The 13,649-nt window shown below is 44.0% G+C and overlaps 1 protein-coding gene across 1 annotated transcript; it reads right to left on the bottom strand.

The window, feature by feature from the left end:
- Window positions 1-262: 262 nt before the first annotated feature.
- FPR2 (formyl peptide receptor 2) lies at window positions 263-7,537 on the bottom strand. The gene is made up of 2 exons (XM_053905709.1): window positions 7,267-7,537; window positions 263-2,429 (listed from the first exon to the last, which is right to left on the bottom strand). Exon 2 carries the CDS (start codon window positions 2,416-2,418, stop codon window positions 1,363-1,365), a length of 1,056 nt encoding a protein of 351 aa, XP_053761684.1. The 5' UTR covers window positions 2,419-2,429; window positions 7,267-7,537; the 3' UTR covers window positions 263-1,362.
- Window positions 7,538-13,649: the final 6,112 nt, after the last annotated feature.

The raw sequence follows: 13,649 nt of genomic DNA, 5'->3' as shown, positions 1-13,649 counted from the left end.
AGCTAGCTTTAAAGGTTCTCACTTGGGGCGCCTGGGTGGCTCAGTCGGTTAAGCGTCCAACTTCAGCTCAGGTCACGATCTCGCGGTCCATGAGTTCGAGCCCCGCGTCGGGCTCTGGGCTGATGGTTCAGAGCCTGGAGCCTGCTTCAGATTCTGTGTCTCCCTCTCTCTGCCCCTCCCCTAATCATGCTCTGTCTCTCTCTCTCAAAAATAAATAAAACATTAAAAATTTTTTTAATAAAATAAAGGCTCTCACTTGATATCTGGATGATACCATTGTTTATTTATTCATCAATTCAATATTTATTGAGTGTCTGTCTATCACATGTTAGGCACTATATTACACATATGGTATGGGGATCCACTGGTGAACAGTATGGACCAAAATCCCTGCCTTCAGATAGCTTACATTCTCATTATGTAAAGGAAAGCATACCAGGTACTACACACAGTTATTATACCATTTCATGCCAATAGATTTGACAGTTTGGATGAAATGGCTAAATTTATTAAACGTCACAGTTTGTCAAAATTGATGGAAGAGGAAATAGAAAATCTGAATATCCCAGAACTATGAAAGAAATTGAACTCGTTACTAAAAGCCTTCCCAGAAAGAAAACCCAGGGCCAACTGTCTTCGCTGGTGAATTTCTGAACATTTATGAAAGAATATAATCAGAGAAATCACTTCCCAAGTCTGTGTAGGAGGCCATTAGAAGTTTGGTGCAAAAGCTGACCAGGATATTAGTGGAAAGGAAAATAACAGACCCATCTTTACATAAACATAAATGCATAAGTTATAAACAAATCTAGTGACATAAATTATAATTAGACAAAATACATCATGACCAATCCTGGTTTATTCTAGGAACGCAAGGGTAGTTTCACATGCAAAAATCAATCAAGGTAATGTATGATGGCGTAAATAAAAGGATAAAAATAATATCTTCATATATGCATAAAATTCATTTGATACAGTTCTATAGCCATTCATGATTTTTAAAGGAAGAAAACACTTAGTAAACTATTAATACAAAGAAATTCCTGTAATCTTATTAAAAATAGCTTAAAGTAAAACCTACAGCAAACATCTTAATGGTAAAATAACTAAAGTTTTCCCCTTACCATACCCTCTTATCTAAGCGTTACCAGTTCCCCATCACTTTCTCTTCTCCTCCCCTGTACCCCTTTACAGTCTCCACTTATCCCAGGGGAAGAAGCTGAGGCCCAAAATCCAAAAATGACATCTTATGTCACTTTTTCCTTTCATGATGCGTGTCTCAGTATGACCCAAGGTAAGATGGAACTGGAAATGGGAGAAGGGTAGGAGCATACAGAGCTCAAAAATGTCCCCCAGCTGCCCTCACATTGCCTGTAACTCTGCTTCTTCATGAGGTAAAGTGGATCTGTTTGTTGTGTCACTGGTCTGGGATAAGTCCTCAGTAAGGGCCCTCTCCAGACTGGCAGGCAGGGAGTGGATCAGTCTCTCTCGGAAGTCTTGGCCCACGAAGACGTAAAGGATTGGATTGAGGCAGCTGTTGAAGAAGGCCAGGGAGCTTGTTGGATTAGTCAGGACATCAAGGATTTTGTACTTGCCCTCAAACAGTATCTGTTTGAGCCAGACTGTGCTTAAAAGGGCAACCATTTGAAAGGGGAACCAACAGAGAAAGAAGGAAGCCACAACAGCAGTAAGGACCCTTAAGGGACGGCTGGATTTAATCATGCCTTTTTTACGTATCTTGGCAGCAATGAGCCCATAGCAGATAGCAACAATGGACATTGGCATACTGAAGCCAATGATAAACCGGATGATCCCTCTGATTGTCAACATGGTGATAGCCACCTTCAACCTCTGTTCAGTACTGTTGCCCCAGTGTGCGAAGGTGAAAGTACAGTATATATTCCCTGTTCCATCATTTACTGTAGTCAAGAAGATGAAAACTGGCAAGGTAAGGACTAGGGCAAAAATCCAGGGTCCAATGATGAGTTTTGTAGCCAGACTTACAGTGCGGTGGTTCTGGGCCCAGACTGGATGCAAGACACAAATACAGCGGTCCAGGGCAATGAAAGCAATGAGGAAGACACTTCCAAACAGGTTGATGTCCACCACAATGTGAATTACCTTACACAGGAACCAGCCAAAAGGCCACCGTTCTTTCATGGCCATTGAGACAATGAGAAATGGCAGAGTGGCAGTGAAAGAGAAGTCGGCCAAGGCCAAGTTCAGGTAACAGATGGTGGTGACGCTGCGTGCCATCCGGAATCCAGCCACCCAGATCACAAGCCCATTGCCCAGGATGCCAAAGACAAAGGTGATCCCAAGCACCACCAGTGATAGGATCCACAGAACAGTGTAGCCAGCAGACTCGTGGAGTATCTCTTCATATTCATTTGGAGCGATGGAGTGGTTGGTTTCCATCTTGCACACACCTGAAACATTTCAACAATGGCCATTTCCAATCCATGAACCATCTTACAGCCTCCCTATTCATGGGCAACATCAACTACCACTCCAACTAGGACCCCCACTCTACTGAAACTTGGCCGGTTATACTGTAAAATTGACACTCTTTTGGCTATTACTTTGGGAAAGGATAGTTCTCCATATTCCCATAATAATTCATATGCATTCCACCTATCAGGCTGATTGCTTAGCCAAGAGGATTACAAGGCTCCTGTTTACTACCAGAAAACTACACCGAGGGTGAATAGATAAGAGAAATTGATTAGGAGCCAGTTACAGCTTAGTGAGGGAAGCGCTAGACTCAGAGTCAGCCGAGGAGGCACATTGCTTAATGTCATGCAGAGTTTCTCAGCCTTGGCACCATTGAACATTTGGAACTGGATAATGCTTAGCTGTGGAAGACTTTCCTGTACATTGTACAATGTTTTAGCAACGTCCCTGGCCCCCATCTAGCAGCCCCACCCCCAGTTGTGACATGCAAAAGTATCTACAGACATTATCAAATGTCCCCTGGGTGGGGGGGTGGGGGAGAATCACTCCCAGTTGAGAGCCACTGTTAACAGTATGAAGAGTGTTGGGCTCTGGGGGGAGGTCAGTCTGTATTCTCATCTGACACCTGCCCAGTGGGTTCTTGGTGACATCTCTTTGAGCTTCGGTTTGCTCCTCCACAGAATAGAGGCCATTTTATGGAGGAGACTGATTTTCAGGTGAGGGTTAGTTGAGAGCGGACATGGAAATCTTTCAGGCAGGACCAAGTGAGTCTAACAGATGGGAACTTTCAGTTTTCCCCAGGCTCTATGCTGTGTCCTGGGGCTTAGTCCTGGGCCATCCACGCATCATGGAATCTCAAGTTCAGGTCAAGTACAGTGCTCACAACAGTAGCAGCTAGTACTTACGAGCATTTTCCATATGCCAAGAGTTCCTGTAGCCCTCACCACAACCCTTGTGTATGGCGTTTGAGGATTGACGTGTGCCAGAATTTGAGCTCAACCAGACAGATTCCACCAGAATTGTCCTCTCAACCTTCTTTCACCTGCTATACTTCCATAACAGAGTCAAGTTCTCTCTACCCACTCACTAAGCACCCTACAAGGCACTCAGAAGGGATGATTTTGCTGCAACAGGGAAAGCCAATTGTGCAATGACAATGACAGGAGAGGAAAGTCCAGTGAGACAAAGTTGTAAAATTAGGGCCGCACCCTGGTTGCAGTGTGGGACACAGAACCTGCAAACCACAGACGATACCCCAGTGGATTATGATGACTACTATTTGGTAAGCCCCTCAAATGTGCCAGTCACTGTACCTTTTATGATCTCCAATTACAACAGTCTTGCTTTTGGATAAGTATGATTACCACATAATTGGGGCGCCTGGGTGGCTCAGTCAATTAAGCGTCCCACTCTTGACTTCTGCTCAGGTCATGATCTCGCTGTTTGTGAGCTCGAGCCCAACATCGGGCTCTGTGATTGCGGAGCCTGCTTGGGATTCGCTCTCTCTCCCTGTCTCTCTGCCCCTACCTTGCTCTCTCTCAAAATAAATAAATAGACTTAAAAAAAAAAAACAACTGAAGTATCATTACCACATAACATAAAAGGAAGCCATGACTCTGCAGGGGAAGTGACTTGTCCAGTGTCGCAATTACTAAGGGGCACAGTTGGATTTCTGACCGAATTTCATATGGCAGCTCAGCATTTGTGTCTCTGCTGACTCTACTTCTCCAGCATATTTGCATTTCCAAGTTTTGAAATAACTGTTGTAGTTCCACTTCCTCCCGTCTGCTTTTCCCTGGCCTCTCCCCTCCTCATCTGTGCGCTCATCTGATGCCTTTGCCTCATATTTTAATGGGAAAATGGTAACCATTGGAACTTTTTAGCCTTGCCTGCCCCAAACCTTCCAATCTGCCTGCACTGCTACAGTCAGTGTAGAGTTCTCGTTCATCCCAGTGGCTACCTTCCCCTTCCCATGTTTGCTCTGGATCCCTCTCTACCTCACCTTCCCAAGAACTTTCCTCCTGCATTATCCCTTTTTTTTTTTTTTTTTTTTTTTTTTACCAAGAACAAAAACCCAAGATTTTCTTAATACTAGATTATGTTATCTTATCTCTTCCCCTTACAAAGAAACCATCCCAGGGGCTCCTGGGTGGCTGAGTCAGTTAAGCAACAGACTTGATCTGGGCTCAGGTCATGGATTCATGGTCGTGAATTCAAGCCCCGCATCAGGCTCTGTGCTGACAGTGCAAAGCGTGCTTGGGATTCTCTCTCCCCTCTCTCTCTCTCTGCCCCTACCCAGCTCTCACTCTCTCTCTCTCTCTTGAAATAAACTTCAAAAAAAATTTTTTTAAATAAAAAGAAACCATCCTGGGGACCCAAGGGGCCCAGTTGGTCAAACATCTGACTCTTGATCTCAGCTCAGGTTTTGAGCTCAGGTCTTGATCTCAGGGTCGTGAGTTCAAGCCCCACGTTGGGCTCCACACTGGGTGTGAAGCTTACTTTAAAAAATAAGTGGGGCATCTGGGTGGCTCAATGGGTTAAGCATCCAACTTCAGCTCATGATCTCACAGTTTGTGGATTCAAGCCCTGAGTTGGGGTCTCTGCTGTCAGCACAGAGCCTACTTTAGATCCTCTGTCCCCCTCTCCTTTTGCTCCTCCCCCACACTCTCTCTCAAAAATAAACCTAATAAGTAAATAAACAAATAAATGAATATTTAAAAATAAAAAGAGGGGCGCCTGGGTGGCTCAGTGGGTTTAGCATCCGACTTCAGCTCAGGTCATGATCTTGCCGTACGTGAGTTCAAGCCCCGCGTCAGGGTCTGTGCTGACAGCTCGGAGCCTGGAGCCTGTTTCAGACACTGTGTCTCCCTCTCTCTCTGCCCCTCCCTGACTCATGCTCTGTCTCTCTCTCTGTGAAAAATAAATAAACATTAAAAAAAAATTAAAAAAAAAATAAAAAGAAACCATCCTGTTCTGTTTTTTAAAGATTTCATTTTTAAGAAATCTCTATACCCAACATGGGGTTTAAAGTCACAGCCCTGAGGGGCGCCTGGGTGGCGCAGTCGGTTAAGCGTCCGACTTCAGCTCAGGTCACGATCTCACTGTCCGTGAGTTCGTGAGTTCGAGCGCCGCGTCGGGTTCTGGGCTGATGGCTCAGAGCCTGGAGCCTGCTTCCGATTCTGTGTCTCCTCTCTCTGCCCCTCCCCCCTTCATGCTCTGTCTCTCTCTGTCTCAAAAATAAATAAACATCAAAAAAAAAAAAAAAATTAAAGTCACAGCCCTGAGATCAAGAGTCACACACTCCACTGACTGAGCCAGCCAAGAGCCCCCTCTAAATTTCACTTTCAATGTTAGGGCAGCCCAGGGTTTGTACCTGCTCCCCTCCATCCTCTCTATGTAGTCTTTCCATAGGTAGTATCATCTGGTCTCATGCATAGGGCCAGGTATGAGGCAAAGGCGCGAGGCTTCTATGGGCCCTCCAGGTGTGCCGCTCTCCAGGCATCTCCATATGTTTTCACCAACCCGGAAGCTCTCTGAACCCTGCGTCGTCCTTTTGGGGTTTTATGGAGTGTTCATTACATAGGCATGACTGATTAACTCATTGGGGTTAATGAGGATTGGGGATTGAACTGGGGATTGAACTCAGTTTCTACCACTTCTCTCCCTGGAGGTCAGGGGGCTGAACCTGAAAGTTCTGGCAACCAGCCCCCAGCCTTAGGTGCCTCCCCCAAATCACTCATTAACATAACAAAAGACACTTCTATTGCTCTCGTCACTTAGGAAATTCCCAGGGTTTTAGGAACTTGGTGCCAGAAACAGGATGAAGACCCGACATATATTTCTTATTATGTATCACAACATCACACTGGATCGTACTTCATACATTCACTGTGATCTTCTTACATAATGGGCTCCATCGAAATTGAATTCCTTCAATTCCTGCAACATGCTGAGCTCACTGCCATCTTGGGGCTTCTGGATCCTGTGTTCCTTCTGCCTACGATGCTCTTTCAGGCTTCCCACATTTGGCTCTTACTGAATATTCAGTCCAAGCTTAGATACTAACATGTTCAGAGGCCCCACCTGGCCCATAATGCAAAGCAGCTATACCAGATATTTTTCCTGTGTATCCATTTGTTTATTTTCTGCTCTAAATATCCTCCACATTAGCATATATGCTAGAAGACTACCAAATTCTTTCAATGTTATACTTCTAGAGTAACGCTCTCCAATGGAAACATAAATGTAAGCCATAAATATGAGCCATATATGAGGGTTACCATTCTCTTTACAAAGTAAAATAAATTGATTATAATAACATATTAACTTTGATAATATATTCTATGTAAGCCAACATATCAAAAGAATATTATTTGAAAATGTAACCAATATAAGAGTCATGAGCCAGGGGGCTCCTGGGTGGCTCAGTTGGTTGAGCGTCATAATCTCACAGGGAGTGGGTTCGAGCCCCACTGTGCTGTCAGCACAGAGCCCGCTTTGGATCCTCTGTCCCAGTCTCTCCTTGCCCCTCCCCTGCCTGTGCTTTCTCTCTCTCAAAAATAAATATTAAAAAAAAAAAAAGTTACCAATCAGATATTTTACATTCTTTTTTCATGCTAAGTCTTTGAATATATAACATTGGTTTCACACTTCCCAGCACATCAAGGTTTGGCCTAGCAAGAGCTCAACAGCCATATGTGGCAAGTGGATTCTGTATTGGACAGCCCGGCCTAAGGGCTTAGGAGGTATCTGCCACCTAAGGAGGTAGAGGTTCAAATAATAAGTTTTGAAATTGTCAAGCTCCCAACTTACCACCAGCTGAGATCCTTTTTCTGTCTCTAGTTCCTGGCTTCCTGCAGAGTGACTCAACTCGGGCAGATGCTTTATTGGATAAGGGGGAGGGACAGTGGAGCTGGGACCAATCAGGTGACAGAAACCCAGGCTTCTTGCAGTTTCCAGAAAGCAATCTGGATGTGTTGTCAGCATCCCCTTCTTAGAAGTCTGAATATTCCCCTCACCTCCAACCTACTGTGGGAGACAGGAATTCAGCCCTCTAAATGTCAAGAATCAAGGAATCTGGATGTCAAAGCCCTCCCTTTCTCCTTCAGGGATTCAAGAAAATGAAAGAAACAATTAGTGAGATGAGAGGAACTCAAGGCAAGCAATAAAAAGCATAGAAGATAGTCAAAATCTTGCTTCTTTACTCACACAACAGGTTTTTTTTTAGTTTATTTTTTAAGTAGGCTCCATGCCTGGCATGGAGCCCAAAATGGGGTTTGAACTCACGACCCTGAGATCGAGAGTCAGATACTTAACTGACTGAACCACCCAGGCACCCCTGCCCATGTAGCACTCATGATACCAAATGTGTAGTAAAGGGCTCAATCCCACAAGCCTCCCCCATTTCAGATGCTACTTCTCAGCTTGCCACCTGTACTTCTGACTGACCAGCTAAATCAGGGGCTCCTGTGACCCCCTTAGGTTCAATAATTTGCTAGAGTGGCCCAACAAACTCAGGAAGGCAATTTGCTTGTGTTTACCAGTTTATTATGTAAAGGTTATGACTCAAAAACAACCAAAGCCTGTGTCCATCTTGTCATTTCAGATGAAATAAAGAACAATAGGGTTTGTATCAACCCCCAGGCACAGCTGGACAGCCAAGGAATCTGTGGGAACCCTACTAGCTTGTAAGTAGTTGATCAGCACTACCCTAAAGATACAATCACAAGGGGTACCTAGTGAAACCTCTAACATAAAAAATAAAGATATTTTTCAGGGCACCTGGGTGGCTCAGTCAGTTAAGCGTCCGACTTCTGCTCAGGTCATGATCTCACAGTTCATGAGTTCGAGACCGCATCAGGCTCTGTGCTGACAGCTCGGAGCCTGAAGCCTGATTTGGATTCTGTGTCTCCTTCTTTCTCTGCCCCTCCATGACTCACACTCTATCTCTCTCTCTCAAAAATAAAAATAAACATTAAAAAAATTTTTTTTAATTGGAAGGAAGTAGGTTCTGAGTCTGAACAAGAATTGAGTTTATTATAATTCTTCCAGTCCACCATCCATCCCATTGGTTTTCTTCCAGGGGCTTCCTGAACATGACCACGAAATGGCTGCCATTGTTCCAGACATCACCATCATGGCCACATAACCTCCCAAGCCAGGAGAATGGGGATGGGCAGAAAAACAGACTTCATTAATATGCCTCTGTCATTTTATAAGGAAGGAAAATCTGTTCTGCTGTCTTTGCAAAACCTCTTCTTACTTTCCACTGGCAGAACCAAGTAATATACCCATTTCTAGACCAATGCCTGACACACACACACACACACACACACACACACACACACACACACACAAAGTTTTAATGAAGTTGCCCTGATTGGCTTACGATGAAGGAAATTGCCACCTGGATAAAATGGAGTCCACTTATCAAGGAATAAAGGTGGTAGATAAGTGTATAGGTATAGATCTCCAAGGGAGTTCTCCCTTGCTGGTTCCTGGGGACGTAGAAAGTAATCAGACATGGGCTCTGACCGACTGGATGAAGAGATGAGACGGTGAAGGGCTTGTGTCACTGACTTAGGTCCTTTGGGTTCTCCGAGCAATAGAAATTTACTAGAGGCATTGACTAGAGGAGTTTCAGGCTTTCATTGGAGCTTATGCTCAAGCACAAGGGTCCTTTGTGCTGCCTCTCTGGCAAAGGCCAGAGAACGTTCTTTAAAAGAGACTGAGGGGCGCCTGGGTGGCGCAGTCGGTTAAGCCTCCGACTTCAGCCAGGTCACGATCTCGCGGTCCGTGAGTTCGAGCCCCGCGTCGGGCTCTGGGCTGATGGCTCGGAGCCTGGAGCCTGTTTCCGATTCTGTGTCTCCCCCTCTCTCTGCCCCTCCCCCGTTCATGCTCTGTCTCTCTCTGTCCCAAAAATAAATAAAAAACATTGAAAAAAAAATTAAAAAAAAAAAAAAAAAAAAAAAAAAAAAGAGACTGAGATGGGGCAGGAGTGACTCTAAGTCATGTAGTTGGGGAGAGATACAGGAAATTGGGTGCACAGGTATAGTGAACAGAACATGCTTCATCGTGCATTGCATGTCTCATTAGTATGTTAAATCTCCACCCCTGGGAGTGTTTTTAGTATTATAATTGGGGAAGAAGTCAGTGAAAGGTCAGTGCTGGGGTCCACTCTTGGCGCAGGCTGGTTTTGATTTGTCTTTGCCAGCCGAGACCCTCCTTTGGTAAGCATCCTGCTTCCACATTCCTGCAAAATATGCTACTTAAGGGGCCTAGGGCTTCACCTATCAAGGGACACTGGGTTGCTTAATCAGGATTGAGGGGACTCAAGTCCAGTCCCTGCTCTGTCTCACTTGGTCACAGTAGAGTGAGAGTATACATAGTGATAGAGAGATGCCTGGGTTTTTATGCGAACCTCCAAAAGAAACAGCTAAACTCAGACTGACAAGACCTAGTAGTATAGAGATGTTGCCTAGAGGGAACATCTAGGCTGGGTCTTAGAGGCTCAGGTAAAGAAGAGAAAGAAAATTGCATTCCAGGCAGAGGGGAGTGAAAATGCACAGGGGAGAGGCCAAGAAATAGGTTAAGTTGGTTATTGGAGCGTAGGTAGTGAGGCAGAGAGCAGTAAGTGATAGCAAGGGTCGTCTCTTAGAGGCTCTTCACTGCTACAAGGACTTGGACTTTCTTCTTAAGGAAATGAAAAGCCATTGGGACCATACCAAAATAGAAAGCTTCTGCACAGCAAAGAAACCCGTTAACCAAACAAAAAGACAACCTAATGAATGCGAGAAGATACTTGCAAATGATATATCCAATAAGGGGTTAATATTCAAGATCTATAAAGAACTTATACAACTCAACACCGAGAAAACAAAAACAAAAACAAATAATCTGATTTTAAAGTGGGCAGAGGACCTGAATAAACGTTTCTCCAAAGAAGCCATCCAGATGGCCAACAGACACATGAACAGATGTTCAGCATCTCTAATCATCAGGAAGATGGAAATCAAAACCGCAATGAGATACCACCTCACACCTATTAAAATGGCTAGAATCAAAAAGACAGAAATAACAAGTATGGTGAGGATGTGGAGAAAAAGGAACCCTCATGTTGGTTGGAATGTAAATTGGCACAGCCACTGTTGGAAACAGTATAAAGGTTCCTCAAAAAATTAAAAATAGAAACAAAAGTAGAAATTCAACTACCGGGTATTTATCCAGAGAAAGCAAAAACACTAACTTAGTGTTTCATTACTGTTTAATTCTTTTTGAATTAAAAAAATAAAAGCGCCCTTATGTTTATTTGCAGCATTATTTACAATAGCCAGTGGGGTGCCCAGATGGCTTAGTTGGCTAAGTGTCTGACTCTTGATCTCAGCTCAGGACTCGGTCTCAGGGTCATGAGTTCAAAGCCCTGCGTTGGGCTCCATGCTGGGTGTGATGTGTACTTTAAAAACAAAATACCCAACATATGGAAGCAACCAAAGTGTCCATCAATAGATGAGTGGATAAGAAATATGTGGTATACGTATACAATGGAATATTAGCCATAAAAAAGAATGAGATCTTGCTATTTGCAACAACATGGATGGACCCAGAGGGTATTATGCTAAGTGAAATATCGGTCAGAAAATGATAAATACTGTATCATTTCATTTATATGTAGAATCTAAAAAAATAAGACAAGTGAATGCAGAAACAAAACCATAAATACAAAGAACGAACCGTTGGTTGCCAGAGGCGGGTGGGGAGTGGGAATTGGCAAAATGGGTGAAGGGGAATGGGAGATACAGGTTTACAGTTATGCAATGAGTAAGTCATGGGGATGAAAGGTACAGCATAGGGAATATAGTCAATGGTATTGTGATCATGTTGTATGGTGACAGATGGGAGTTACATTTGTGGTGAGCATAGCATAATGTGTAGAGTTGTTGAATCACTATGTTGTACACCTAGAAGTAATGTAACATTGTCAACTATACTTCAATTTTTAAAAAATAGGAAAAATGAAAAGCCATTCAAACAAGAAAGGGACTTGTCAGATGCATGCTTCAGGAAAAAAAAAAAAAAAAAAAAAGCCCTAGAGTTCTGCAAAGGAGTAGACTTGAGAATGCTCCCAATTGAAGCCAGAGACTGTAGAGTGGAGGGTCTTGCAAAAGATTAAAGGAAAGTTGTTGAAGAGCTGCCCAGGGCAGGAACAGTGTCATAGAGAGGAAGTGTGGTCTGAGGAAAGATTGTTCAGGCTCAGGAGATGGGCTCTGGAGACTGGGCAGCCATGGGGAATGAGAAGGAAGAAGGGCTCTTAATGAATCCCTCGGTTTTTGAGTTCCTGTTACTATTGCTACATAATAAGCCACCTTAAAACATAGCGATGTTTGAAAACCAATTTGACAATAAATTATATTATTGATTATATTATATCATATTAAAAAAACCATAGCGATGTCAAACAACCATTTTATTATGCTCATGGATTATATGGGTTAGGAATTAGAACAAGGCACAGAGGAGATGTTTCTTTCTGCCCCCCTAAGACTTGAAAGTTTGGAAGTGACTTGAAGGTTGGAGACTGGAGTCATCTGGAGCTTCCTTCATCTACGTGTCTGGTACCTGGGTTGGGATGACCCAAATGCCAAGAACCTACACAAGGCCTTTCCAGCATGGCGCCCCAGGATAATCAGGTTTCTTCCATAATGACTGCCTTCCTCCAGAACGAGAGTCCCAAGAGAACCAGTAGAGGGGTGCCTGGATGGCTCAGTCGGTTAAGCATCCGACTTTGGCTTAGATCATGATCTCGCCATTCCCGAGTTCGAGCAGGGCTGTGTGCTGCCAGCTCAGAGCCTGGAACCTGTTTCAGATTCTGTGTCTCCCTCTCTGCCCCTCCCTGCTCATGCTCTGTCTCTCTCTGTCTCAAAAATACATAAACATTAAAAATAAAATAAAATAAAATAACCATACCAGGGTAATTTGGTGGGTTTGGGGGCCATCACTGATAGAATTCCATGAAGAGAAACAGAGAATATTTAGTTTCCTAGGGATGCCTCAACAAAACCACCACAGACTGGGCACCTTAGACAACAGAAACATATCTCCTCATGGTTCTGAAGGCTGAAAGTCCAAGATCAAGGTGTCAGCAGGACTGTTTTTTTCTGAGGGCTCCCTCTTTGGCTTGTACATGGATGTCTTCTCACTGTGTCTTCACATGATTTTTCTTCTGGGGCACCTGGGTGACTCAGTTGGTTAAGCGTCTGACTCTTGATCTCAGCTCAGGTCTTTTTTTTTTTTTTTTTTTTTTTAAGTTTATGTATTTTGACACAGAGAGAGAGCAAGTGAGGGAGAGGCAGAGAGAGAAAGGGAGAGAGAGAGAATCCCAAGCAGGCTTCACACTCAGCACGGAGCCGGATGCGGGGCTCGATCTCACAACCACAATTTCATGACCTCAGCCGAAATCGAGAGTTTGACACTTAACCGACTGAGCCACCCAGATGCCCCTGGTTTTTATATTTTTTAATTACTGAATAAAACCAAAAGGATAATAATCTGTGTTAAATGAAATGACATAAAATTCCATTTTCAGCATCTTCAATAAAGTTTTATTGGCACACCGCCGTGCTCATCGTCTACATATAGCCGATGGCTATACTCACGCTATAATGGCAGGGTTGCATAGTTGTGACAGAGACACTACGGCCTGCAAAACACGGAAGATTTACTATTCTGGCCCTTTAGAGAAAATGTTAGCCAACCCCTGGGTTAGATGGCCTGATTGATTGCGGAAGGAGTCAAGGGTACATTTGGGTTTCCAGCCCAGGCAATCTGGCTTCACCATCTCAGGCACTGCAGTTTACTGAAAGAATCTGAGGTTCACACAGGCCGCTTAGGATATCAGCCACCACAGGGGTCAGGGATTTTGCAATACAGGCAGGAATTTGCCCCACCAGGGCCAACCCCAAAATCATTTCCCCTTTGGCCTTACACACATTAGACAATGTAGACACTCAGGAATCAGAGTCCACTTGGGACTTGCCCTTTTTTTTTTTTTTTACCTTAGTCACTTTGCCTCTGTCAGTTCTGCAAGTCCTGGTGTGTCAATCATGGGCCACTTGGTAGCAAAGAATAAAACCTGCATATACTTCACGGCTTATGGGAAACAGGCAGGGGCATCCAAGAAGTCTGGTCTGGGGAAGTCA

Source organism: Panthera pardus, unplaced genomic scaffold (assembly GCF_024362965.1).
Source record: "Panthera pardus isolate Hobbes unplaced genomic scaffold, ASM2436296v1 HiC_scaffold_18, whole genome shotgun sequence".
NCBI classification, from domain to species: domain Eukaryota; kingdom Metazoa; phylum Chordata; class Mammalia; order Carnivora; family Felidae; genus Panthera; species Panthera pardus.
This window is presented reverse-complemented; position numbering and strand designations above follow the sequence as displayed.